The 26,917-nt window shown below is 60.2% G+C and overlaps 1 protein-coding gene across 4 annotated transcripts; it reads right to left on the reverse strand.

Annotated features, from left to right (window-relative positions):
- Positions 1-894: 894 nt before the first annotated feature.
- Positions 895-26,440, reverse strand: LOC105702447 (homeobox protein prospero). Of its 4 annotated transcripts, none has more exons than XM_012430029.1 (5): positions 23,773-26,440; positions 22,095-22,565; positions 19,522-19,676; positions 4,902-5,046; positions 895-4,311 (listed from the first exon to the last, which is right to left on the reverse strand). In XM_012430029.1, exons 1-5 carry the CDS (start codon positions 26,398-26,400, stop codon positions 4,132-4,134), a joined length of 3,579 nt encoding a protein of 1,192 aa, XP_012285452.1. In that variant the 5' UTR covers positions 26,401-26,440; the 3' UTR covers positions 895-4,131. The 4 variants fall into 4 exon arrangements, with proteins under 4 accessions (XP_012285452.1, XP_012285451.1, XP_012285450.1 ...); XM_012430028.1 differs by having other exon boundaries at positions 4,887-5,046; XM_012430027.1 differs by having other exon boundaries at positions 22,095-22,586.
- Positions 26,441-26,917: the final 477 nt, after the last annotated feature.

Here is a 26,917-nt window from a genome sequence, read left to right on the forward strand (position 1 = left end):
ACGCCTGGATCGACGCGGACTTACCGGAAGGATATTGGGATTCGCGTTTCGAGGGACGTTGCGGATTAATCATGCGATCCCCAGGAGGTCGTATCCTAACCTCCGGTTAAGAGGTGCCGGCGTTGCCGAGGAGGCCCCTGCGCGTATTTTCCCATCCGGAACTTCTGGTCCCCTGGCCCCTGCGAGCCCAGGGGGCCGGAAGTCGCCATCTCGATCTCGGAGTGGAGGCGCCTGGACCAAAGCTACACCTTAGGCCAACCACGGGGAGCAAGTTTCGAGCCTCGCGCATCCTTAGGCCAAGTAGTCGCTCCGAAAACCCTTTTAATTTCCCCTCCACCGATTAACGAGACCCTCCCTCGATTTGCCCTTCGCCTCCGAGGCCACGCGGAACGCTTCCAGTCGACGACGAAATAACTTCTAATAGGAATGATTGCACTTCTCGCACCAGGTACTGAAATGCGTCTCTGGCTCAGAACTCGGAACACACGTCTTATCTATTTTTCTTTTTTGTGCATCTCAACCCGTCACCCTCCCAGCGCCCGAACTCTCAGCGATTCGCGGGGGGTCTCCTCGAGCGAATTTCCAAAAGCAGCGGCCGAATCGAGTATCGATATTCACCCTTTCTCGCCACTTGCCAGCCAGTGCTCCCAGGTGACGACGAGCGTTCTCGGGCCTGCCTCCTGGTAAACCTTCCCCGAGGAACCCTCGCCGGTCCCTCGTGCGAGCACTCGCCGAAAGTCGCAAATCCTCTCCCGCGAAGTTTCCGCAACCATCCCCCCTTCTCGCGGGAAATCGGGAAAATTGGGAAGGACTAGGAAACAGCAAACGAAAATCCGTGCAAAAAGCTCTGGGTAACGCAGAAAGAAACGGGGACGAGCGATCAAACGGAAGCTCTCACTGTCTCCATCCTTTATTGGCGTGAATAATAAATAAAATCATAATCAATAAGGTCGATCGATAATTCAATTAAAAAATACGTGACTCGTGACTAGGTTAAGACTCACCGCTTGCAAAAAGTTTGGTGTGAGTGTACGCGCGTGTGTGTGTCTCTGCGTGTGTGTAAACGTGTGTACGTGCGTGTGTACGTGTTTCCGATACTCGTAATAATGACGACGATCGTCCTAATGATCGTAATCGGAATGATAATAATGATAATAATCATAATAATCATAATAATCATACTAATAGCGGTAATTATATAATAATACAACTAAAATACAGCGAGTTCGCGGGACGCAAGAAAAGTGCGTGGGAGGGGGCGGGATCGAATCGTGCGGGGCTGGGGGGTAAGATACGCCTGGAGCTAAGTGATTGCCATGGATTAAATAATATTAACTAATCCCGAGGTGTTCTCGGGGCGCCGCGCGGTTGCGTTTCCGCCGCGTTTACGGCGGCGATGATTAAAAGTAGGCGCGACAATTGTTAGTCGTTTGGATCGTATTACGCGATGAGCGACAACGAGTGGCGAAGAATTGCGCCGAGCAAACAAACGGGGAATAAACCTCCTAGGATTTACTACCACCCGAATAGTATGTATACATACATATATACGAATTTATATATATGCGCGTGTACTTATGTATATATATATATATATAATATATGTATAGGAATATCTTAGTCGTCCGATGTGCTCTATCTACAGGGCGTTCGTCGCGGACTTGGAGAACACGTCGCCGACGTCATTTCACTTCCGGTGTCGAAACGCGCGTGTCCGTGTGTGGTCTTTTCCTCCTTCCGTGTGTGGGTGTGTGTCGGATTTCGTGTGGATGAATGAGAGTGTGCGGGGGCGGGGAGGGGGTGGAAAGTGTGTTTTTCACGGGCGTACGTTTGTCCGTCTCGCTTTCGCTCTCTCACTTTCTCTCTCTCTCTTTCGCACTCTGGCTCAATCTTTCTCCATCTGACTCTCCCCCTTTCGCTCTTTCTCTCTCTCTCTCTCTCGCTCTCGTTTACTTTTTGTCTCAAATATTTCGCCACTCTTATATTATCGCGCATCGTCGTCGTCTTTTATCCTCTTCTTTTTAATGTATAATATATATATATTTATATATAATCTACTCTATATAATACGTACCCGCGCCTAGTTACCACAACATTATTTGTTTTCTCAATACCCCCCTTATCTGCTTATCTTCACATAGGACGCCGCCAGTACCTCGTCATCTCTCTCTCTCCCTCTCTTTCCCTCCCTCTATTTTTTTTTCTTTATGTACTCTCGTCTCTGCGACTAGCCTAACCCCTTAATTATTTACCAGCTATGTATATAATCGTACATGCGTAATGCGTTCCTCGGCCCACTCTTTCTCTTTCTCTCTATCTCTCTCCCTCTCGTTATCTCGTCCTCCACCTTCTCCCTCTTTAGCGCAACGGCGCGCTTCGGTTCGCGGCCTTCGCGTTCTCGCTCCTCCTTTCCGCGCCGCGTCTTCGGAGGAAGGATCCTCCCTCTTTCCCTCTCCCTCCGACGCGGCTTATAGGAAGGTGTCTCCTTCCGAGTCCTCCCTAACACTGCGGTGACACTCCCGGTCGTGCCTTCGATACGCGTCCTTATCACCCGGGAGGGTGACTCCGTCGCCCCCTCCCGATTTCGCGTCTCCACTATAACCCCCTTTCGTATTTGGCTTAATAGCGTGCGCTGCTTCCTTTGGCGAAGAAGAAAAACAAAATAGATACTCGAATGTGTATATATATATGTATGTATATAATATATACCTATATGTGTGTGTCCACGTATGCATATATTAAAAATATCCGGGCTGAATTCGGTTCCTACTTTGGTGTCGAACTCGCGTTCCTCGAGTCGTGGTCCGCGCGGAAGCGAAACTGCGAGACTGCGAAAGAACTCCTCTCGCCTCGCACTCGACCCATGCACTCGGTATCTCTCTGTCTCGTTCACGCGATGCCAAGCGTTCCGTCTCGCTCTCACCCGGGAGTCCCGGGGAACCGAGACTCCTCCGAGAGCGGTTCAAAGTGCCTAGGGTCCTCCGGGCCTGTCGGCCCAAAGAGGATCGCAACCGACTAGGATTCTTTCTCTCTTTCTCTCTCGCTTTCTCGCTCTCTCTCACTCTCTCTCACTCTCTCTCACTCTCTCTCTAGGTCGCTCTGCCTCTGCCTTCTCGATTTCCTCTTTCGCACGTACCCGCTGGGAACCGCGGGAACCGGGTGGCCGGGAAGTCCGACTTCGGCTCGCCCGGTCGAGGAGCGGGACCGAGACGGCGGCGGTGCCCCTGGAGGCCCCTCGGTCGGGCGGTGCGGAACGGAAGGCGTCGCGATCCGTTCCGCGTCGATCGAGGTCGGCGGTCCGGAAGTCGCTTCCGGTTTTGGCGGACCGCGACTTCCGGACGCTCCGAGGACCGACTCCTGGGCGCGACTCCTGGTGGACGGAGGGTCGCCGGCCGCCCTCTCGGTCCTCCTCTCGGAACTTACGTTGAAGCAAACCTACCCTCTGTAACTTAATTATCTTAAGACGGTAACGAATCGCTGGGCGTATAACGAACGGAGAACTGGGAGCGTTGCGCGGTGCTTTGGGGGCCGGTTCCACGGTCGCTCTCCGACTACCGTCTCACCTTCTGCTCGTCTCGTCCCGGGTTCCGTTCCGTCGCGTTCCTTCTCCCGTTCCGGCTCTGTCTCTTCCCGTGCTTCTCTCTCTTTCTCTCTTTCTCTCCGACTGTCTCGGCGAACCGACGCGGTCCCTCGGTCGGCGGTCCGTCTCCCGACGTCCGGGCTGAAAGCGGTAGCGGATCCCGGCCAGCTTCCTGGCCAGGTCGCTTTCCTCCTACTCGCGCCCTGGGGGCCGGGTTCGTTGAGGACCTCGCCGGAAGCTCATCCTCCCGGCTCCCGGTAGACGGTCCTTCCGCTGGGATGCCCGGCGGTTCCTCTAAGGTCGCTCTCTTCTTCTCTCTTTTGGTCTGGTTTTACCGGTACGATATGTTACTAGGGATACCTGGTGCGTTTCCTCGACTTCCCGCTGGTCGGTCACCCTCTCCTCCTCTTGGTCTCCTCGCGAGCTGGCCGCGAGCGCAGCGGAAAGGACTCACCCTGCGGCGGAGGTTCTTTCGCGCCCCCGTGGTCCACGGCCGACGCGTCCTGGACGGCGGCCTATCAGCTGGACCACGAAGGACGACGTGGTCACGCTCACTCGAGCTGCTCCAGGAAGTTCGGACTCTTGAAGTACTCCGGCACCGGGTCGTCCAGCCTCGAGATCACCTTGTAGATCGCCTTTTTCCAGGACTGCTCCGAGTCCTTGCCTCCCTGGATCGCCTTGAAGAACTCCTTCAGCGTCTGCTCCACCACGTACCTGAAGTTGCCCGGTACCTGAGCAGGGCAAGGCTACGTTAGCGACATCCGTCACTTCCGGGGAGCGGAATTTCACATGGACGGTAGCGTTAGCGAATTAAACGACCAGGGAAGAAGTCGCCGTTACGACGTCTTCCCGGTGAACTTAACGCGGGGGTGTCCTTAACCACGGATTTTAACCGAGGATTAAGTCGATGCGATCCTCTCGTTGGCGCACTTGGGAATAAAAAACACCGGCAACCGATCATTCCAGGTGTTTGATCGATTCGGCTCGCATCGGCCACCTCCTCGGCTGTCCCGAATTAACGAAAGTGCCCGGAGGAAAAAGAGTTCACAGTCTTAACAAGACATTTCAATTGTATCGGCAAGAAAAAACCGATTACTTCTCAGGGGCAAGCAAGTCTACGACTCGGAATAATTGCAATGATTATTGTTATCGGTGCATTCCTGCTAAGAGCAAAACTGTATCGGCAGTGCCGTTAAGACTGCAAATCTCTTTTCCTCCGTGATAAGAAGGCGGCAACGTAACACTCGCGACTCGCCAAAGCAAACGAAAAAGCGAAAGCGCGTGCGGTGTTCGTGTAGTTGCGCACCTGGGGACTCCATACCTCAAGGTGGTTGTTACGGTTGTAATGAAGGTTGAGTACGCGGTAGATCTCGGAGTCGTCGCCGACCCGGAGGTCCTCAGGGTTCTTGACGCCTTCCGAGACGGCCTGCCTGGCGTACTTCTCCATCTGGATGTAGTAGAACTCCCTGAAAAAGGTAAAGAAAAGGTGAGCCCGCGTCAGTCAGCCCTAGGGGGTGCATCATTGACGCAAAGAAACCCGGCAGAGTCTCGCGCCAAATGCGCGTCCGACCGACGCGCGTTCCGCGCGCTTTGAAACGCTTTCGCCGGGAATTCTTTAGGTCGCATAAAAACTCGTCGGAGGTAAAAGAGACCCCCCTCAGAGGGGGGGGGGGACCCTCTTGGGGAAGTCGCGGCGCGGCTTGACCCCGATCGCCGTCGCGCTCTCCGCGGCGCGTTAAGGTCCTCCAATTAATTAAGGATCGTCCCGGGGGGGGTGGGGAGGGGTCGGGGGCGGTCGGAAAAATTGCCTCGCGGGGGGTAGCTCGGCCGTAAACCGGGAAAAGGTGCGACGTCGTTTGAAAGGAACGCCCTGCCCCGGTCGGACACGAGGGTAGTCGCGCGAGAGGCTCTCGCTCGGCAGAGGGGGTGGAAAGGGGAGGGAGACGAAGAGAGGGTGCGACGCCGGGGTAACGAGGCGCGGACTCGCGTATCGCCCAAGACTTCACACAAAAATCGAGGCCGCCGCCGCCGCGGCGGCCGCTGCCGCCAAGTTTACGTTGGCGTTCATTAATTAACGCGGTTAAACAAACATAAGTCGCTAATTGGCGGGTAATTAGTATAGTAATAGTGACCCAGCCCGGGGCTGGGGGGCGGAGGGTGGCGCGGAGGTCGACGCCGAGGTCGACGTCGCGATGGCGGCGGCGGGCGTCGTCGACCGATCCCCCCGAGAGGCGGCTCTCCCCCCGGCTCCTCGGGTGGAGGAACGATTCCGCGGGAAACCGCGGGTAATAAATAAAGCGTCGTTTCCGCAGCGCGAAGGAATTCGCGCGGGACGTCGCGGCGTCCTTCTGCGTCGCCGCCAACAAAGATCGGGAAGGGTTGCGGCGCGCCCCAAGACCCAGACGGCGGGCGTCTCTCTCCGGAGCGCCGATCGGGGGCCGCCGTCTCTCTCCCCTCGGTTTACACGCCGATAAATTCCCATCGAACGAGATATCCCGCGTTTCCCGGCGCTTCCTGGCTGGCCTTTCGACAATACCGTCTCCGGAGGGAGGGCGCGCCGCGGGTGGAGGACGCCGTCGCATTTTCCGTCCCGCGGACGAATAAGTCGAGCGGCGCGGATGCGCGGCTGACTTGGCGCGAGGGCACCGGGAGGAAACGGGCGGGGTAGACGACGGGCGCCGCGGCCTCCTGGCCGATCCGCGGAGGCCGCCTCGGTGGTTCTTTCGACGCGATCGAAAGCCTCCACACTCGCGCCAATTAAGACAATTTCGCGGGAGCTCTTATCGGGCGCGTGCAGTCGGGGCAGAAGGCGCGGTTGCATGCGCGCATCGGTTCGAGAGGAGCGGAGGAGGGATCGAGTGCGCCGGAGGAAGGAAGAGGAGAGAGAGAGAGAGAGAGAGATGCTCGGCCGCCGCGGCGTCGCCGATCGTCTTTCTCGCTCGCGACCCCCTCGGGCCTCCTTTTCCCCCTTCTCTCTCTCTCTCTCTCGTTTTCTCTCGAGCCCCGGTGGTGTGTCACCTGCGCCTATAATCCTTACTCAACCACCCATCAACCGCATTCAGCCCCGGTGGATCGCCGAGTATAGGCGGAATATGCCGGCGTATAGCGCGGGCCGCGAAGTGCCTAATTAAAACAGACACCCGGAGACAGAGACGGGACGAGATGTGCCGCATAATGGCGGGTAAGAGCGCCAGAGGGAGACGGGGCTAGTTCCGTCGGTGACAAAAAGCCCGAGTGCTAGAATTGCCACTCTTCGGCCGCGAAGTGCGAGGAGCGAGAGGGAGCGAGATATCGGCCGCCGAGGAGCGGTGAGAGAGAGAGAGAGGGGGAGAGGGCGCGCCACCGGTCGTTCGTTACAGTATTGTATAATTAGGATAATAATAAGCTCTTCAGGGCCGGGTCTTCTTGCGCCCCGCTGCCACGGGGCGCCGCCGCCGCCGCCGTCGACGTCGACGCGGAGCGCCGACTTCCCGCCGAGGGTGATGATTATTAGCATCTAATTACGGGGCGCTTTGCCGCGAAAATGCGGCCCGAGTGGGGCGGGGGCCCCAGAGAGGCGGGGATGAAAAAATAACGAAGGACCCTCCTGCGCGCGGAGACAATGCCTCGGGATGGGGATTCTTCTGGAGGAGACCGGAAACGGAGCTCCGGAGATGCGCGACCGCCCGGGCGGGCGAAGCGGTCGCACCGCCGAGATCGCCCCCGCGGGTGGGCGGATTTCGGCGGGGGGCGTCGAGAGGGCCTTTTCGCGGTCCGAGAAGGGGGAAGACATTAATTAAAAGGGAGAGGGCGATCTCTTGGCGACACCCTGGTCGAGGGCCGGGGGGAGGAGGAGCGAATCGAGTCCCGGTCGCGGTTTTCGATTTTTTAAGGGCTCGACCTTTTCCTCCCCGAAACGTCGTTTCTAGGGACTCTTCTGAAAGGGACTCGACTTGCACCTTGCGGCCTCCCTGGGGGGCGGAAGGAACCGTTCTCCCCTTTCTTGTATCGGAGACCGTCTCAACGGTCGCGGAGCGTCGTTGCGACGCTCGACGTCGAGGATCCCGGGACTTCTCGACCCGACGGCGGGACCCTTTCTTAAGGACCTTAAGGTCGCGATTTTCTCCCCGGATCGGGTTCACCCTTCCCGGGGGTAGGTTCACCTTTGCCCTCGGCCCCTCCCGTCAACGGCCGCGCCAAGTTACCTGACCTGCGACAATGGCGACGCGTCTCCCCCGGGAGAGACGTCGGCCCTGAAAGTCAGCCCCTCGGTTTACTCCGAGCCGGTGCCGCGCGAGATCCGTTTGAAAACCCGTAAATTGCGTAATCGCGACCGTCGAGGGTGGCGCCGAGTCTGGCAATTCCTGAAAGAAGGCTCCTCGCGGTCCGCGATCCGCGGAGATAAAGCCGCGGGGGTCGGGGCCGGGGGCAAGGCGGCTCGGAAGAACGAGCTCGGAGGAGAGATAGAGAGAGAGGGAGGGAGGTTCGGGAGCGGTGTCTCGCGCGAGGTGTGAAAGTGCGTATAACGAGGAGGCGAAGCGCGCGTGTGCGCGGGCGGATGGGTGGGCGCGTTTGCCCGGCAGGGCGTAAGCGTCCATTCAGAGGGCGCGTTCAAAAAGGTGTCGCGCGGGGTCTTGATGCCGCGCCCCGTGCACCCTTCTTAATTAGTAATTAACACTTTAACGCCATCTACACTCAGACTTGCCCGCGCCCTGGAAAATCATGTAATTAAGGTACAGGTTAACAAGTGATTACGTCGTTCTGTTTACGTCGCCGGCAATTATGACACGGCCGCGACACTTCCTCGCGAGGAGGGTCTGGATGTCCTTTATGCGTTTCGCCCCCTCCGACCCCCGTCCCCCAGGCTCACGATTCGCCGGGAAAACGCGAAGAAGCCACCGGACCCCTGGGGGGTTCACCCCTTCGGGAGGGGCCCGAGTCCCCCGGAGATGCACCTGCGTCCCAAGGTCCGATTTCTTTTCCTTCCCGGGCCCCGCAACCTTGACGTCCCCCTCGGGAGACTTTCGTTCCCTCTTGCCCCGACTCGGGCGCTGGTCTCCCCCGGGATCCGCCCCCCTCGCCGGTCCCCGCCACTTTTTTCTTCCCCAGCTCGGTGCCCTTCTCCGGTGCCCCCTCTCGACGAGCGAGTTTCTAAGCCTCGGACAATCGGCGCGATCGCGCGGCAGATGTGCCCGAACAATGGCGTCGCCAGCCCCGGCATCATAAAGCCTCGACCGAGTTCCAGAAGGGGGGGTTGGGGGGCCCCCTCGGGGGCCGAGGAGCAGCTCGCCGCACGCGCCGATCTTACAATGAGCTCCTCGTGCCCCTCGGTGCCCCGGCCCCCGGCACCTGGCCGCCTCGAGAGTCGTTTCGGCTCTCTTTCCCCGGGCGCTGTCGAAGGGGACGAGGGGAGCGGAAGGAGCCGGAGGGCGGCAGGAGGGGGGTGTGCCATCCGTCCGATCTAAGGGAAAGAGGGGTAGTTTTCAAAGCTATGGAGTAAGAGCGAGCTCCGGGATCGCGGAGGGGGCGACGGAGGGCCGGGGGCAGCTGCTTTGAGCGGTTTTACTCTTCAATGGTCCCGGCCCCCCGCCGCCCCCCCCCTTCTCCTCCGGCGTCCTTCTCCGCCGTGATTCGCGCGTCCTCTCGCGGCGCACTTCGGCATCGGCCGGGCACCGTTTTTTCCTTCTCTCTCTCGCTCGCTCCCCCCCTCCCCCTCGGGTTACTTTTTTTCATTCGATCGATTTGCCCCCCACCGCCCCCGGCCTCTCCTCCGACGCCCTCGCGAGATGCACATCTCGTGTGTGCAGCGCGGACGACGCGAGGGGGCGCGAGGGGGCGGTCGGACGGGCGCTCGGAAAAGTCCGGTCTATGTTTAAACTCTCTTTATGCACTTTGCAAGCTCCAGAGCAGGGGCAGGAGAGAGTCTATTCTCTCCGCGGAGAGCCTCCTCGCGCGGACCCCCCACGGAGCGCGACGTGCACCGCGCCGACGAGGTGCATCGGCCGGTCGAGGGTGGACCGACGAAGGGGCTCAAAGAGGAGGCCTTCTTCCCGAGATCTCGATACCTCGGAGGAGGCTGTTGCCCGCAATTACGCGAATTGCGGTAATTGCCCCCGGGGGCCGGACGGGGGGGAAATCGGGACGCGAGGACGCGACCCGCGGGGGGAAGGAGTCGCTCGCGGTTTTCCCCGCGATCCTAAGCTTGAATTTTGCACATCTGTCGCGGAGCTCTAATGCCTGCTGGGACGACAACGAGGCAGTTAAGTCCTCGCCGCATCGGCTGAGTACACACGGCGCTCCGAGAGCAAAGGAGCGAGGGAGAAGAAGCGCGAGAGAGACCCACCGACCGCTCCGGAACCCGTGAGAGGGAGAGGGAGGATCCGCGCGCGCGTGCGCGACGCACACCCACGGCGACCCACACGCTCCCGTAGGAGAAGGGTTGCCTAGGTTAGGGACTCGGAAAACATCCTTTGTCGAATACCCTACCGGGACCGCTCAGCCGCCCGGCGACTCGTTCAACCCGCTGAGAAAAAATCAATAATTCTTTGTTGTCAAGTTTACCTCCTGTCATGCCACGCTAAACCACGTTACCGCTCCGAGAGGGACGCCCGACGCGGAGATCTCGCGTCCCGTCGACGCCGATTTCCGCGATTTTCGGGAATTCCCGCAGTTTCTCGACTTTCCGCCAGACTCCCCGTCCTGCCAAAGGACCATCTCGCCTCGCCTCTCGGACACGTACACCGCTACCTCCGTACATTCTCTTTGATTTCCTTTAGTTCTATTTCTGTCCTTCCTTCGTTTACGTAATCGACCCATTGTCGTGCCCGCCGAGAAAATAAGAAAAAGTTTCCCGTTGGCGGAAAAAAATCCTGCGATCGAGGAGGTCGAAGGATGTGTCAGGAAATCCGCGGGAATCGTCGCGGCTGCCGATCCGGCCATGGGTAGGAAAAAGCGGAGAGTCGACGGGCTCGATCCCTGGTTCCCTCGGGGGAGCGACCCCTCGGGGGACGAAAATCTTGGGGGACTATTCGGGGGCCCCGACCCCCTCGACGCCTCGCGAGATCGTCCGCCGCGATCGGATCCACCGAAGGCAGTCGTTCGAGTGGGGGTAGACGGGGAGGGAGGGTGAGACGATCGGGCGCCACTGGGGCAGTAGGTTAGCCAGGGATGCTAGTCGCGACCCTCCTAGGGGTAGCGCTCGCTCGTTGGGTAACGGTAAATAGGATTTGGCAGACAACTGTCGACCGGGGTTTCGCCGGCGGGCCGACCGTAAATATTCTCCGGGATTATCTTCCACGACCCGGGGAACGGCGCTTCGATTCCCGCGGTTGGTCGGAACCATGGACGTAAGGATATACGAACGGAGGTCGATACATCCTTACGTCGATATCAGGATTTTGGCTGACCAATATGGCTGCCCTTTTCCCGTTCCCCGGTTCCCTCGTTCCTTCCTCGAGCGCCCTTCCCTCTAGCTTGGATCCTTCCTCGTGACGTATTCATATCACGTATTCTTACGTCCACGGTCGAGTCTTTCGGTCTCGAAGCTCCGAGGCCGCGGTCGGTCCGTCCGCGAGTTCCTCGCGGCCTACTTGTCGCCCGTATAGCCGGCCCGTAAGATAGCGGCCGCGACTCGGCCGCGTCGCCCGCATTACCGGGGCACTTGGAGAGAGAGAAAGAGACAGAGAAAGAGAGACTCGTGTCGCGACTTGGCATATGGGCGATTTGCATGCGTCCCCGTAACGGTGCTCGGGACACTTTAGGGGGCCCGCACGTCGGCGGGGCCTTTCCGTCGATTCCTCGTGCGACGCGCGCGTCGAAGGACCGAGCGACTCTCGAAACCGATGAACCGACTCCCGCGGACAGTTCGACGAGTTTAGAGTAGCTTAAGCAAGCGTCGAAAGAAAAAAAAAAAAAAAATCGAGACCGATCCGCGGAGCCGAAAGATCTCGGAGTGGACGCGCTCCGCTCCACCGGGAAGTCCGTGCGGCGCGGAGGACGGCGGCCTCTCCGCGGCGGCAAAGGACGGATGCAATTTGCCCGGTATCGTTTTACTGACAAAAATATCGAGTGACGTCGCACCGGGCTGGGAAAGCCGGGCTGACACCCGGTGTCCCTCTCTCCTTCTCTCTCTCGCCCTCGTCTTCCGACTCTGGGGGTCTCTCTCCGCTCCCTCGCCCCCGACTCTACCTCAACCCCCCACGCGGCGCGATCCCTGGAGTTTTCAAACGCTCTCCGCGCCGGGTTATTCCGCCGAAACCCATGGATTTTCCGCAATTTTTCCGCGAGCCTCGAGCCCCCCCCCCGTCCTATACGGCCGCCGCCGCTCGACATCGCTCTCCAATTCGTTCGTCGATTTCCCATCCCTCTTCCTCGTTCCATTTCCCTCGTTCCCACGTTTATCCTCTCCCTCTCGCTCTTGCGCCCGGCGCTCTGGCTCCTTCTCTCTCCCTCCTCGAGGTCTTCTTTATATAACCTCTCGATGACGCTTCTACCATGTAACGCGTCCGCGCTGTCAATTTCGCCCCGTCGAAGTGCCGGGGTGATTCTCGCCCCCCTGCGAGCGATAACGCCGATAACGAGCCGGAGGAAATCCGCACGGGGTGCCTTCGCCCCCTTCCCCCGAAGTCCAGGGAATTTTTATCTCGGACGTAACGAGCGTCAAGTAATTTCGGGGAAATTTTTCCCCCCCGCGATCCGTTCGACCACTTCCGCTTTCTCGCCCTTTCGGCTCCGCGGCTGGAAAAGCCTGCTAATTTCACCCCCTTTCCGGGCCGTCCGGGGGGTCCGCCGGACACGCGGGGAACATTCGGCAATTTTTCCGCGTCCCATCCTCCGCCTCGCCCCCGCCGCCGGTCCCTCGCGGGCTACGTCGCTCTTCAATTTGCTCGTCGATCTCGCGTTTTCCTCCCTCTCCCCCGTCCCCCGCCGCCCCTTCGACTACCCTCGTCCCGTCTCTCTCGTCCGCCGCCCCGCGAGCTCGCCTCCTCTCCGTCTTTTCGAGGTCCTCTTCACCTCTCGATGACACTCTTCCGCCATGTTTCCGCTTATCCCCTCGCCTCGTCTCGGCGTTCTTCAAAATTTAATCCCACCCCGCCCCACCTGCCCCCCTCGGCGATCTGTCCGGCCAGGGTGGAGGGTGCACTTTGCGCGATGCACCCCGAGCCGGTTTTCACCGAAACGGACGAGGTTTTAAGGGAAACAGAGAGGAAACGCGAGGGCGCCCCGGCGAGGGTGGACGCGCCGCCGGGAGGGACGGACGCCAAGAGACGCCGGAGGCACGGCCGCACGAGGGAGGGATTTCAAACGAAATCAATTCGGAGTCGCTGTCCGCTCGACCGGACCCCCTCCCGCCCCGGAAGGTCGGGAAACGTTGTCCGAAACAGCGGAATTTCCGATCGGAGGAAGGATGGGGGGCGAAATCGATAGGGATCGAGTCGAATCGAAGCGAACCACCTCGAGTTCCTCGTGGGACCTTACGCTCTTTCGCTTACATCTCGGCATGCATTTCCGCCGTCGATTTCCCCAACCGAAAATGATGCGCCCTCATTTACCCCCAACGATCCTACTCTAAGGGAGAGAAAAGAAAATTCATCGAACCGAAGAAACATTTCTTTAAACCCTACCTCATATTCCTTCGAATCATGAAAATATTTCTCTGGTTGGATAGGATTTTTTTTTTTCCTCGGCGTATCGATGATCGAGAACGTCCCCTCGGTCCGCCGCGAGTTCGGCCCGCGCGAGGGGTCGCGTCGGAGACATCGACACGGCGTCGCGACGCCCCTCGAAGATGGCGGCCGGCGGTCAATTCCATCGCCGGGCGGTCGCGAGACTGCGCGGTAACTTTTTTTGATAAACCGTTTTCCGGGTTTTTCGCCGGTGGACGCAAATTAAATCCCCGCGGCGGGGGTTGGGGGGTTGGGGGNGGGGGGGTGGCGGCTCACTGCAGGCCGCGCCGCCCCCGCCGAGCGCGGGGGATACAAAGCCGATTAGGGCGGGACAGAGGAACATTATCATTTCACATTTTTCGCCGAGTCGGCCGACGATCTCTTGCACCGTCCGCCCCCCCTCGCCCTCGCCCTCCCCCCGCTGCTCGCGCGCGCGCCGTCTCCGTTTCGCGGACGCGCGGCGGCGCCGCGGGGAGTGCGACGCGGCCGCGGCGGCTCGCGCGGAGATCTTCCTAGCGGGCAGAAAAATGGTGGACGTCGGCCGCGGGGGGTAGAGGATTTGCCGGGCGAGCGAGGGTGGTCGGCGGCCCGGGGAGGGGAAATAATGGATTGCATTACTGCCCGTAGTCGCGGCCTTCCCGTCCCCCGCGCGTCCCCGGTCGGCCCTCGGTCGCGCGCGCGTTTTTTATCCGACGTCGTATCCGCTTTATCTCCTCGGCGGCCGGGTCGATTTTTGACCGGCCCTCGGCGGTGGTTTATCTCCTCGCCGGACCTCCGGGTCCGTCGACCCGGTAATTTCGCCAGGGATCGGGCTCGTTAAACTCGCCCCCGGGGAGGGTGCCCCGGGAGGCCGCGGCCCCAACGGGGAGGTCCCCGATTTTCTTTTGCCCCGGAGTGTACCGTACTCGCGCTGCAAGTAGCGGCTCATAGCGCCGGATTAGCCTTGCAGTGGCGATGCTTACATCCCCTATAAAGTCCGCCACCCTCCGGCCCCTCCCTAAACCCGGCCACCCTCCCGGCCCGGCCTCCTCGCGCAACCATCTACGGTTGTTCCTCCCGCGATAGCCCCGCGGCCACCGGCATTGTCTGCCGCCCAGCCAATACCCGTCCCGTTTCCTCGTATCTTGCGCTCATTATCAAAAATTAGAAAAGGCGCCGACGCCCCCGTCCTTGTGCAACGACCCTGCCCCCCTGCCCTGCCGAGGATTGTCCGCGGCCGTTGGCCCCTGCGATGCGCGTTCTCCTCAACTTCGGGAGTTATCAACCGCGGTGCGTATCACCGAGGAAGATGGAAGTCGAGGACCTCCCCGAGTAAATCCGGACTCCTCTCGGACGCGGATAGAGGTCCCTCGCGGGGAAAGAACGCGCCCAAGACGAAGGGCAGAGGGGGTGAAGAGGGTGGCGCGGAGTCGAGGGACGGAGGGCGCCCGGGAGAGAGAGAGAGAGTGAGCCAAGCGCCACTAATTAGTGCCAAGAACGTAATTAAGTAATTTTTAATTAAGTGACTGCCGTTTACGCGCACAACCACTGCGCGGCGGCGAGGGTGAGCGGGGGGGTGGGTCGGGGGAGAGGGAGGGGGCGGACTCGCGAGGTCTACGCAGGGTGCGTCATTCGCGACCGCGACTCCGGGCGTCCTCGGCGCTTTCCTGACCTCCGCCCCCGCTGCGCGTCTTTTCTCGAGTCTCGAGTGAAGACTCGAGTCCTGCCTCTCGAGAGGGAGAGTTCTCGACCGTCCTCGAGGGCCTCGCCGGGAGAAGGCCGCGAGAGGTCGCCCTGGCCCCTTCTGGTTCCCTTAAGGTCAACCCGGTCCTCGAGCTAATTATCTCGCGACCGAGTTCCTCTCGCCCCTCGAGGAGTCCCGGGGGCCGTCGTTTACCGTCCCTCGCCGCGGATTCCCCTCGCGGGATTCTTCGAATGCGTTCCGCAGAGGACGCGGGATCCCGAGATGCGGCACCCTGATCGACGCCGGAAGATCGCGGAGGACTACCTTATGACCAGGTCGGTACTGCAAGTACCTAGTCCAAGAGTTGCCGCTCCATTGTGCCGCGCGGAGAGTTTTTAATTAAGGAGCGAATTTCTGGAGATTCGGCCAGGGGGGCCGGGGTCGCGTGGAGGGGCACTCCGTCTTTTGTGGAGATCGAGGGCCCGCGGTTCCGCGCGTCTTGGTCTCCTCGTCTTCGGGGCGGTACCGCCGCGGTCAAAGAGCGAAGTTCCTTCTTTTCATCAGGGTCCCGCCGCGGAGATGCGCGGCCGGCATCTCGTTCCGCCCCTCGGCGGCCGCGCGGCCACCTCGCGGCGGGCCGGCGGCGCCGCGGACCTCTCAAAGCTTTTGTCTCAAAGGGCTCGTTCTCGAGAGGGGGAGAGGCGCCCCTCTTTCTTTCGGCTCCCCGGCGGACAAGCCGCGTCCGAGCGACCGCGCGGAACCGCGGCGGATAATTGGCCGCGCCGTCTTCCGCGTCGGTCCCGCGACCGAGGAGCCGCTTCCGGGGCCGCCACGCGTGCGCCGCGTATCATCGGAATCCGGGGGACTGCGGAGGGAAAGCAATTACGAGGCTTCCGGTTACGACGCTTCCGGCTCCCGCGACGGAAACTCACGTGCTCGCGGAACGACGTCGAACGAGTAAGTGGCCGCGGCGGGGGGGCCGCGCTAATCTCCATTTTTAATCAGCTCCGGTTTCGGGGGATCCGCGGAGAACCGACTCTTCGACGATTCCGGATGCGGAGGAGGAAACTCGGGCGCGGTCGATCGCGGTCGATTCCGCGATCCTCGCCGTCCGAGCGGCGTCGCGACGGCTTACCTCGGGCTCGAATTTCCTCCTCGGCCCCGTCGAGCCACCTCCCCCTCGAGCTGGCAGCTTATTCCTCGCAATAAGAGAGAACCGGCACTCTCCGGCGGCATGTGTGCACACAAGGGCGGGACGCGGAGGGGCCGCTGCGGAGAGGGCCGCGGAAGGAGAGCGGGAGGCACGCGTGACGCCGGTGCGCCTCGGCGCCGCGTCGTCTAGCCTTTTCGCTAAATGGCCCTCGCCCGTCGTTACGCCGAGCACACAATCTTGTGGGATTAAAAAACACACCGCTCCAGGAGAACGCCAGCCCAGGGGTCGGGCCCGTGTGTGGAGATTGCCTCTCGGCCCGTTTGTAGTCAAGATTTCGGTAAACCGGCGCCAGCTCGCGCTCTAATTGGACGCGTTTCCTTTAGCGTCGACGACGTCGTCGCCGTCGCCGGCCCGAGGGGCCTTCGGCGTCCTCCGTCCTCGGCGCGGCTCCTCGGGACCGCTTTCGAGTCCACCCGGGCGGAACCGTCCGCAATTTTCAGGGAGTCCAAGGATTTCGGGGGAGTTCCCCCCACTCGGGATCGACGCTTTCCGTTTTTTCTATTTAACCCCCTCGGTGCCGGCCGAAGTCGTTGGGTACTTGTAAAACGGCGGTATATCGTCGTTCGGCCCCGAAGGGGTTAAGACAGGCCAGCGAGGGAATCGGCGCGGCAGGAAAAAGGGGGCGCCTCCACCCGGAAGGGCCGCGATAAGGAACGGTCTCGGGCGCGATCGTTGATAAGGGGTGCGGAAGGAAGTTTCTCTTTAGGAAATTACCGCCCTCCGAGGGGACAGGTGAGCCCTGGGCGACGAAGGAGCCGCGAGAAGCACCCTTTCGATCCGACACCCTCCCGAGGGCCGCCTCGATCGATGGAACGACGCCCTTGCGATTGTCATGACTAGGCATGAATTTTAAACGACGGGCTTGACCGTTTCCATTAACGGGGCCCTCGAAACATTCCCTCGCCACGCTTTCCACGCCGCGTTGTAATTATTCCCCAACCTCTCCGTTCTTCGAAATCCGAAATTAAGTCGGCCGGGCTCGAAATCCCGCGATCCGACATTTCGGGTGATAAGAAAGGCGCCGATAAATTCAATGACCGCGAATCAAGTTTTAGAGACGCCTGGAGGCGTCCGCGACGCCCAAGGAATCGTTTCTTTTTTTTTTTCTCTTTCGCAACGTTCCGGCATCGTTCGTCCTTTCGTGCCGGGCGTCGTCTCGCCGAAGGTCCTCGCGAGCTTCCGTGTCGCTTGCGAGTCCGCTGTCCATTATATACGACATAAAATTCCTTCCATCCCCGAGATAGGATCTCGCCGGTCCTAGTCGCGTGTCCTGGCCGTGGGATCTGATAACGAGGTAACCCCGGTCGGCGCCTCTGTCTCTTACTCGCCGCCCCCCGACATCCCCGACGAGCCCGACAGCCCCCGACGACGACCCCAATCAGCCCCCGGCGAGTTTCATCGAACGGGGGTTGTCGATATCGTCTGCGCGACCGGGGATACCGAGCCACGTAACGTACGTATAACCGAATTCATTAATTTCCTCCGTCTGACGTTGCAGCTCGCATTCGGCCCGAAATGAGACCGACTCTCCGAGGCCTTTGATCCCGCTTTGGCCGCGCCCGCTGCATTCCGGACATCCGGATCGATCGACTTTTATCGCCGCTTCCGGTCGCCGCTCGACCAGGCCTCGATCCCGTCGTTTCGCCCCCAGGAGGTAGAGGGAGCCCCAAAATTAAGGTGAGACAAAAGTGACACTTTTCTCCAATATTAAATTTCTCCATAGATATTTTATCTTAATATTTTTGCAAAAATTCAAATAACACGGGTATCGGGACCTTCCTCGCAGTCTTCGCATTTACAATGTGAAGTTAGAAACGATTGGAGGAAAGTTTCACGATTGACGCTTGAGATGCCACTTTTCCATTTTCACGAGGATGAAAAGATCCTCGACCCAGGAGGCGCCCGGGCGAAGGAACCTCTTCTTCGAGGTGGCGGGGTGGCTTCGTGACGCCCAGGCCGCCACTTATGGCGGGGGAAGGAAGGAGGGCAGGTTCTCGTGACAAAAGTACAACGGCGTACGACACGAGGCCGGCTCGGGGGTTGGAGGTACACGGGAGCGTAGAATAATGTAGCGGTGCATTTCCGCATAGGAAGCCGCGCATTAGGCTATCAGATCGAGCACGCGCGACGGACGTCCCTGACGCCCTAACGTCCCAGGAAACCCCTACGAGGAGCTTACGCGTGATTGCTCGAAAAAAGGAAACCGGGGGCCGAGGAGAGCGACTTCGAGGGCGTAATGCACCCGGGAAGTCGTTAGGTGTCCTGGCCAGGTGGGGGGCAACCTCCCCCAGCTCGCTTTTCGGTCTACATTACCCAGTTAGCTATTTCGACCTCTTTGGAAAATGTCTCTTCATATCGAGTATACGCGTCAAAAACAGCTGATTAACGTTTAACGAAGACGTTCCCCCCTCGCTCCGCATTGATCAAAAGTGAAGATGGCGAAACGCTGAGGCAATTAAAATGGTAAAACGTTAAAATGGCCCTCCGAGGTTCGTTAACGTTGTTCGACTGGTATCGATGACGTTTAACTAACGTCATTTAAGTAAGGGCGGTAGGGGAGGATGTTCGAAAAGGACGAGCAGGGTGCCTTTCGCCGCCGAGAAGTGCACGACGAGACCCGGGGTGACGCGTGGATCAAAGGGGTTGCTTTTGACCGAAGGCAAGACCGGGGGCTCTACACGGCGACGAGCGACATTAACGAACCAAACGTCCTCGCTAATTAGCTTTGTGCTCGGTCAAGGAGCCGCGGATGCATTTTCGCTGGTCGTTTTCGACCAGAAATCGACACGGAGACTAATTAGACCTCGGGTGGTGTCCTCGTAGCGAGGCAAAGACGTTCTCGAGGATTGGTCGGAGTGATCGGGCAAGGGGAAGGTATCCCGAAGTCGGAGGTCGAGGATGCATCTTTTCTGGGATGATGAGGGACGATGGATGCAGGGGATGCACCGGGGGCAGTCGGGGGCAGTCGGGGGCTCGGTGGACAAGGGTGGGCAAGAAACGTCGCGGAAGGGGTAACGAATGGCCAAAGTGTCCAGGCCACGACACGGACCTTGGTCCGCCTTGTATCTTGGATCAGCCGGCACACTCAGCCTAATTATAATCAGGCTAATGCCCGGTGGGCAGCGGGCACATCCCGGTGGCCGGCTCCTAACTAATACCTGCGGGATCGCCGAGCGTTACTTATTCCCGCTTTTCAGGGGAATAATTAAGATTCGGACACACCCATCGTGACTCTCGTCTCCTGGGCTCTGACCGTTTCCGCGTAGGGAGTGGCAGGGAGGCTCGTTCCTCGCGGAAGCCTCCTCCTCGTTTGCATAGAACCCGGGGGTGGTCGGCACCGCCTCCTGGTTCGGGGGTGGCTTCCGCCCCCGGTCGCCGGAACACGCTTCCGCGATCTCTAAAGTATGTAAACTGGACTCACCGGAAATTGGAGAACCACTTGACCAGCTGGGCGGTGTTGTTCTTGTTGAACTTAATGTCCGGGAAGTAGACCTTGAGGATCGCCGAAGACGGGTACCGCACCCAGAAGAACATCAGCTTCGCCTTCCGCAGATGCATCGGCGTCAGCGTCGACGAGTTCACCGTGGTTAAGGAAATACTTGTTTGGGGAGGAAACCTAAATCTCGATTCGAAAAAACGACCCTCTTGGTCGCCTTTTCAAGAACTGAGGTCGGGGCGGTTCCTACCGTCCATGTCGCTAAACCTCCACTTCTGGAGGAACCCGACCATCGCTGGGGTATGTCGCAATTCCCTGGATATCTCAAACTTAATCGCGTTTTCCTTCATTTGAAATTGGATTAGAAATCGTACAAAGCTGCGGGAAGTCGCAGCGCGGACGGCGGGGGCGACAGAGGGGATCCGACGTTCCCTCAGGTTGACCTACGATTGGTCGCAGTCTCAGCGGAAGCCTTATTGCCTCCTTAACGGTAATGGGATCTCACCGTGTGGTTTCAGCGTGTTCTTGGTGGGCTGATCCGCCGTCTCCACCCTAGAGTTTCCCAAGTCGGACCTCCCTGGATTCCGCCTAGCGTTGAAATCGCCGACCGCGAGGCGTCGACCGCGAATCGCGACTTCCGAAATCCCCGTAGAAAATTTTTTACCCTCGTCCCACTTATCAAAAAAATACCCGAATCATTGTTTCGGCCCTGATTCACTCTTTTAAGTCTTCATTCGGACGAAGTTCTACTTTAGGCCTACGAAGAGAGGAAATGGAAATACCTGCCATTTTTTTACCCTAAGGATCTTAAACATGCGAAAGCATATCCGATTAGTTTCCTCGCCACAAAGGGCCGCACGAGGCGTGGGACGTTTACGGTATTATCGGGCGGAGAAAATCGGAAAAATCGTGGATTTAAGCGGCAGGAAGGAGCCGAGCGAATCGGTCGTGCAGTTTCACCCCCGGGTGCATTTTTCACGTGGGACCGACGTGCACCGCGACGTAATAAAGACCCCTCTGGCTCCCTGACTCCCTCGGCCGAGCACACTCTTTTGCTCCCCTCTTGCGATCTTCTCTCGCTACGAAGCGCGAGGGCAACTAAATATTTGGCCGCATTAAGCCGTTCAACGCGATAGACAAGGGACGCGGAGAGCACCACGGCGACCTACCCCACGGAAAAGTTGCGCCATTGATTTCACATCAAAGGCCGCCAAAGAGGCCGCAAAAAAAAAATAAAGAACCAGCCGCTCGAGCCGGACCACAGGGATGCACGACCGGTGCAACGTGCTCTCATCTATGCCAGCCGATTCATCGAGGTGGATGGACCAATCTTCGTCCCTCTCCTCGAGACTCGGCCCTCGAATCGCCAGGGTTCGTCCCAGGGCGAGGAAAATCGGCGATCGATCCGTCGACCGAGAACGACTTCAGCGCGGCTTCGACGATGGGGACCGACTCGAGCGCTCCTCCATTCTAGGTGTTTCCACCCAGGTCTAGGGGCCCCGGCTTGATCGGTTATATTGAGAGCAACTATGTGGAAAAGTATGCGTGGCAATAGACCGGAGAGAGACAATCAGCTGTAATCGCGATCGAGGGTCGCGACATTGCGAGCGCCTGATAGGCTATGGGACTCGATTCGAGGCTGGGGGCTGCGAGAGAGGGGCATTCCGAAGGGGTTAATTCTGGAAGACGCGAGAAAGGGGGCTCTCGAGTTCTTCCGGCGAACACGGTAGAGTCGAATGGACGTCGCGGAAGGGCGTTTCGCCCGGTTTGGGGGGGTTAGAAATCCCGCGGACCACTGACCGAGAGGCGGAAAAGCGAGCTGGAGGAGTTCCGAAGAGAACCGGAGGAGAGAAGGCGAATGGGTGGACCCGAAGAAGAGGAGAGCGAATCTAGTCATTAAGGTCCCGGATCGCGAGATTTCTCCGCGACTGCGGCCTCTCCGCAAGTCGGAGTTACGAGGTCGCTTCGAGGCCCCGCAAAGAACTTTCGGCGGCCATTGTTGCCGGAGGAACTACTCGTAGGTGAACGGCCGGCATTAGCCTAACTCGCGGCAAACTAATCTAACATTCGTCGGCCCCCGCATCCACCGCGTCGTGTATCTCCCGTAGACTTTTTCGTCGGTCTTTCCATTCGGCGGAACAAAAAGAGGAAGGACGGCCGCGAAGTTCCGAACTCCTTCACTCTTCCGCGGAACGCTTCTCTAAGCTTCATTGTGTCTGGTCCCTGAGCTCTCTTGGTCGGCACTCGTGTCTCTTTCGACCAGGACGAGCTACCCTCGATTCCTCCGATCCACCTCGATTCTCCTATCTCCGAACTCCAGAAATACGTATTTCCGTGAAGAAGTAAACCGACTCCCACCGAGATCCCCCTCAAGGTCCGATTCTTTTACTCTCCCCCCGTGAGAAAAAATATATATCTTTGCCCGAATAATGTATAATTGCAAGAAAGAATTATCTCGCCGATAGGAGTGATATCGTTGATTTAAATGAATTTTCTTTACTCTTCTTTTCTCGGCGCCCCGGTCGGCAATTATCGGACGTAGCATTAGAAAAGGATATTGTAGGCTGGATCCCGTCGTAGGTGATGTCGGCGGAGTTGCACTCGCTGTTGCGGTCGTTGCTGTCCATCCTGAGGTGGCCGTAGTCGGGGCTGCCGTGCTGAGCCGCGGCCAGGAGCGCAGGGTGCAGCATGGAGGGTGGATGTGGCAGTGGGGGTGAGTCCCTCAGCTCGACGCTGCCCCCGGGCGGGCTGGCCGGGAGGTGGTGAGGCCCGGGAGGTGGGACCTGGCCAGGGTGTCCGGCGTGAGGGTTGAAGAAGGGCGAGTAGGGCGAGAAGACCTGGCTCTCGTGGAGGCTGGGGTTGGGTATCGCCACGCTGGTCGGCAGGGAGACCGGCAGCATCGGGGGTGGTGCGTGGTATGGTCTGGGTGGAGGTGGCGGTGGCGGGCTGTCGTTACCACCCTGGGACCCGCTGCCCTCCTGGGCCAGGATCCTGGAGACGGTCCTGGGGGTGATCCTGGTGTCCGTCACCTGGAAGCAAGGATCGTCATCCTAATCAGGACCGAGCTAGTGCCTATTCCCGTCACCGCTGGACAGGCTTCCGCGTTTGGCGCGACGACGCGTCGATCGGGAACACCCCCGGTCATCCCCCGCCAAGGGCGAGCAGGAACACCCCCCGTGGGAGCGGGAGAGAGAAACCCAAAATGCGCAAACCAGATCAGAGAAATTTGTCATGGTTTCCAATCGAGTTTTGCCCGCGAATGGAACGACGTTCCGGCTCGTTCGCCGACTAAAAGAACGTCACGCCAAAGGGAATGCGATACGAGGAGGCTTAACGAGGCATCGACGCCGCTACATCAAGGGGATATCGTTAACCCTTTCGATACGACCGACTATAGGCACCCATCATCGCGTGCTCTCTGGATCCTATGGGTAACTATAGTTTCTCATCGTAAGATGCTCGCCCTGCCGGTGAAAGTGGTCACCTAATCAAATTTTCAATTTACCTCCACAACTTTTGTCGGACTAAACTTCCAACGTTACGTCTCTCGTTACCGATTACTTTTTCTATTTTGTCTTTCTCCCCGTCATTCCGAGATAATTACGAGGGATTCTCACGGAACAGAGCAAGAGGCTATCAATTTTCATGAATTTTTTCCCATTGACTTTACGTTTCTCCAAACGAGATATAATTATCTGTCACTTCCGGCAGGGGATGTTGGCGCGCAGTGCGGCTAAGAATGTTGAAAGTAAAATATTTTCTATTTGCCCCAGCAGTCGATAAAAAAAAAATTTATAAAACGGCAAACACCTTCCTGTTAAATATGTACCGTGAGTTTCATCCTCGTTTCGAAAATGTCCCCCCTGAATTGGGTTATCATTTTTCTTTTAAATTGAAATTTGCAATTCCTCAAAATTCACAGGCAATTAGTTTATAATTTACAGGAAAGACAAGGAACTACAAATTATTTCGACCAGCTCGTAGGGTTGCCGTACATCGGAAGCGTACCGACGAAACGCACAGTCGTATCGCAAGAGTTCACGTTCCATCTTCCTCTCTCTCTATCTCCCTCGCCTGCTCCCCGGCCGTCTCTCTCCCTCCGCATTTTTCGGACTGATCGACCGGTCGGAAACGGATCTTCTCTCGGGGGCGTTCCGATCTCCCGGCCGGACATCCTGTCCAGCGTGGAACGCGCGCGCGCGCTCTCCCGGACATCTTCGGGGTGGAGGGTCTTACCTTGTGCCTCTTCTTCCTGGGAGTCATGACGAGAGAGAGGGCCTCGTTCTGTTCCGAGTCCCTGTTCTCCCGGTCGTCGGGTCTGAGTCCGCAGTACTGGTCGCGCTGCTGGTGCTCCCGTTGCTGGAGCTCCCTCTGCTGCTGCTGTTGTTGCTGCTGCTGGCCTTGGGCCTGCATGGAGGCCATGGCGTATATCGTGGGTGGCTTGGGGGTCTGAAACATGCCGACGCTGGGCCTAGCGTGAGGCGGCAGTTGGTTCATCTGGTTGAGGTTATTTTCCGTGGGTCCAGAATGCGGCCCGTGGGGGCCCATGGGCCCCATGGGAGGAAAGCCCGTAGGCTGCGGAGGCGGGGGCCCACCGTTGAGGGGCCCCCTTGACCCGTTTGGGCCCCCCGGCGGCTGCGAGGCTCCCCGGTCGACCACTTTCGTCCTCGGGGACTTGCTGTCCAGGATCTGGCTGGCCAGGAGCAGTTCCTTGTTCAGCTGCTCGGCGGCGGCCTGCGCGGCCTCGCTCTGCTTACCGAGGAACCTCCTCTGCTGGAATTTGCTCATTATGCTGTCGATCAGACTGGTCAGGGAGGAAATGATCTCGGCCTTGAGGACGTCCGCGAGGCCCTCGAGATCAGCCCCCGTGATGTGGGCGGTCACGGCCGCGGTGCTGCTGGCGCCCGCCCGGAACACGTTAACCCTCTCCTGGAAGTCCTTGTGCTGGAGCGGAGTGCCGCTCGGCTGCATTTGGGGGGTCTGCGGGGTCGGAGGTCCGGTGCCGGCCTGGCTCTGCTGCTGGCTCTGGCTCGGTGGCTGTGGCGAGTTCTGCCGGTGCAGCTGGGGTTGGTGCTGATGTTGCGGGGGTTGGTGCTGCTGCTGCGGTGGTGGCGGCGGCGGCGGCGGCTGCTGCTGTTGCTGCTGCTGCTGCTGTTGTTGCTGTTGCTGCTGTTGCTGCTGCTGCTGCTGGTGCCTCGCGGCCGCCTCTTGGTGCTGCTTCATGCGCTCGAGAGCCGCGTGCTGCTGCTCCAGATAGAGCTTGTGGCCCATGTGGTACATGGCCGCCGCGGCCGCGTGCGGATGGTCGGGCGGAAGGGGGGCGATCCCGTTGTAGCTGGGTGGATGGGGCCTGGGGGGCCTGGGGGGTGGCTGGGGTTGGTGGGCCGGCGGGCTGACCGGCGCCTCCGCGCTCTCGCCGGCCTCCGTGTCCATCCTGCTCGAGAGCTCGGCGTACTTCTGCTGCATCGCCGCCAGCTGTTCGTGCAGCGACCTCAGCTGGCTCTTCAGGTTGTCCTTCTCCACGCGCTTCTGCCGGATGGCCGCGGGATCCTCCTCCTCCTCGAGGTCCTCCTCGTCGTCCATGCCGACGTCGTTGACGCCGTGCTGCAGCACGTGGTGGACCGTCTGCTGCTGGGGGTGGTAGAGCTTGCGCTTCTTGCAGCCGTTGACGGTGACCGGCTGGAGGGCCGGGCTGCTGCGCATCGTGTTGACGATGTTCTCAACCCGGGCGCGCTTGATCTCGGTCGTCGGCGAGCCGATCTCGGTCTTGGGCAGGATGGGGCAGGGCGAGTGGCTGGGACTGCGCTTGACCGCGAGCCCCGGCTCCTGGAGCTCCTCCTTGACGGAGACGGAGCCGGAACCCGGGCGGGCGGCCGGACTCGGAGGCAGGCTCTGCTCGCAGTCCGAGCCGTCCAGGTTGGCCCCCGGCTCCATGCCCGCCTCGGCGAAGGCCTCCTCCATGGCGCGGGCCGCCGAGGCCGCGTCCTCCGCACTGTCCTCCGCGTCAGCCGGCATCACGGCCTCGCCGCCCGGACCGCCCTGACCCCCCAGGTTCCCGTCGACACTCTCCTCCCCTCCACTCTGCACCGTCGTCCCACTGACCGCGCGCGCACTCTCACCGTTCGACTGCGGGTGTTGCGCCTGTTGCTGCTGATCCTGCTGCTGCGGACTGGGCTGCTGGTGCTGCTGGCTCTTGAGCAGGTCCACGGTGGTGTTGTTGTTGTTGTTGCTGTGGATGCTGTTGTTGTTGTTGGGCTGCTCCTGCACGGAGAGGGCGGTCAGCTTGCGGCCCTGGAGGATGTCCCGGAGCATGTGCTGGGTCAGCTCGGCGGCGGTGGCCGGGTCGTCGCAGTTGACGACGGCGCCGGACTGCAGGTTGGCGGTCGCGGGGTCCATGCCCGCGGCCGTCATCCCGTGACTGGCCTCCGGCGGCGATCCGCCGGCGTCGGTGGCCTGCTTGACCTGGCGGCCGAGGAGCTCGTTGAGCATCTTGGCGGGGCCGAAGCCCGGCGCGCCGAAGAAGCCGAAGGCCGCCGCGTGGCCGGGCGGGTGCTGGGTCGCGCCCGGAGGGCCCGCCGGGCCAGTTCCCGCCGGCGCCAGGTGACCGGCCTGCGTGCCGGCCGCGGCCCCCTGTTGCTGCAGCTGCTGCGGCCCGTTGCTGCTAAAGATCGCCCCGTAGAGCCCGCCGCCGAGGAACGATGGCCGGGAGCTGAAGTTCGGGATGCTCGAGTAGCTGTTGCGCGGCTCGCCGGCGTCCACGCGCTGTCTGGTGCGCTTCTGCTTCTTCAGGAGTTGCTGTTGCTTGCTGTCCGTCGTTGCTCCGTAGAGGGCGAAACAGTCGGTCTCCTCCTCCGATGACATCATCGGCCGTCTGGTTGGTCGGCCCCCCGAAGGCCTCCGCGTCCCCTCCCCGCCAGGGCTCCTTCTCAACCCTCCCCTTCTCGCTCGAATAGCCCCTCGTGGCTCGGCCTGTCGTTCCCGTTCCCGCGCCCCCTCCCGCTCCCTTGGCACGCCGCCCCTACCACCGTCGCCGACGCCGCCGCCGCCGCCGCCGCTGCCGCCGCCGCCGCCGCCGCACCTACCGTCGCCGGCGCTGCCGCAGCGGTCGCCGCCGCCGCTGCTGCCGGCGCTGCTGCTGCCCGCGTCGGAGCCGCCGTCCGCGTCCGCGTCCGTTCCGGCGCCCGCGTGTGCGTCCGTCTACCCTCGGGCGGTACAGCCGCGGCCGCTACCGCTACCTCCTTCCTTCCAAGGGCCGCGCCCCACTCCCGCGCCGCCACCCCTCCGCCTCCTCCTCCGCCACCTCTTCCTCGTCCTCCCCCGCTTCCTTTGCCTTCTCCTGCTCCTTCTCCGCTGACTTCTCCACCACCTTCTCCACGGTCTC

The sequence above is a fragment of the Orussus abietinus genome, unplaced genomic scaffold (genome assembly GCF_000612105.2).
Source record: "Orussus abietinus isolate OABI.00-Male unplaced genomic scaffold, Oabi_2.0 scaffold17, whole genome shotgun sequence".
Classification (NCBI taxonomy): domain Eukaryota; kingdom Metazoa; phylum Arthropoda; class Insecta; order Hymenoptera; family Orussidae; genus Orussus; species Orussus abietinus.

Bases quoted from the DNA above. Each gene is read 5' to 3' on its own strand.
- LOC105702447 (XM_012430026.1), bottom strand. From the start codon at position 26,400: ATGATGTCATCGGAGGAGGAGACCGACTGTTTCGCCCTCTACGGAGCA. The intron at 5,047-19,521 runs GTGAGTCCAGTT...TACCTTTTTCAG, and splicing joins AAGTGGTTCTCCAATTTCCG to GGAGTTCTACTACATCCAGA. The intron at 4,312-4,886 runs GTGCGCAACTAC...TGCCCTGCTCAG, and splicing joins TTGAGGTATGGAGTCCCCAG to GTACCGGGCAACTTCAGGTA.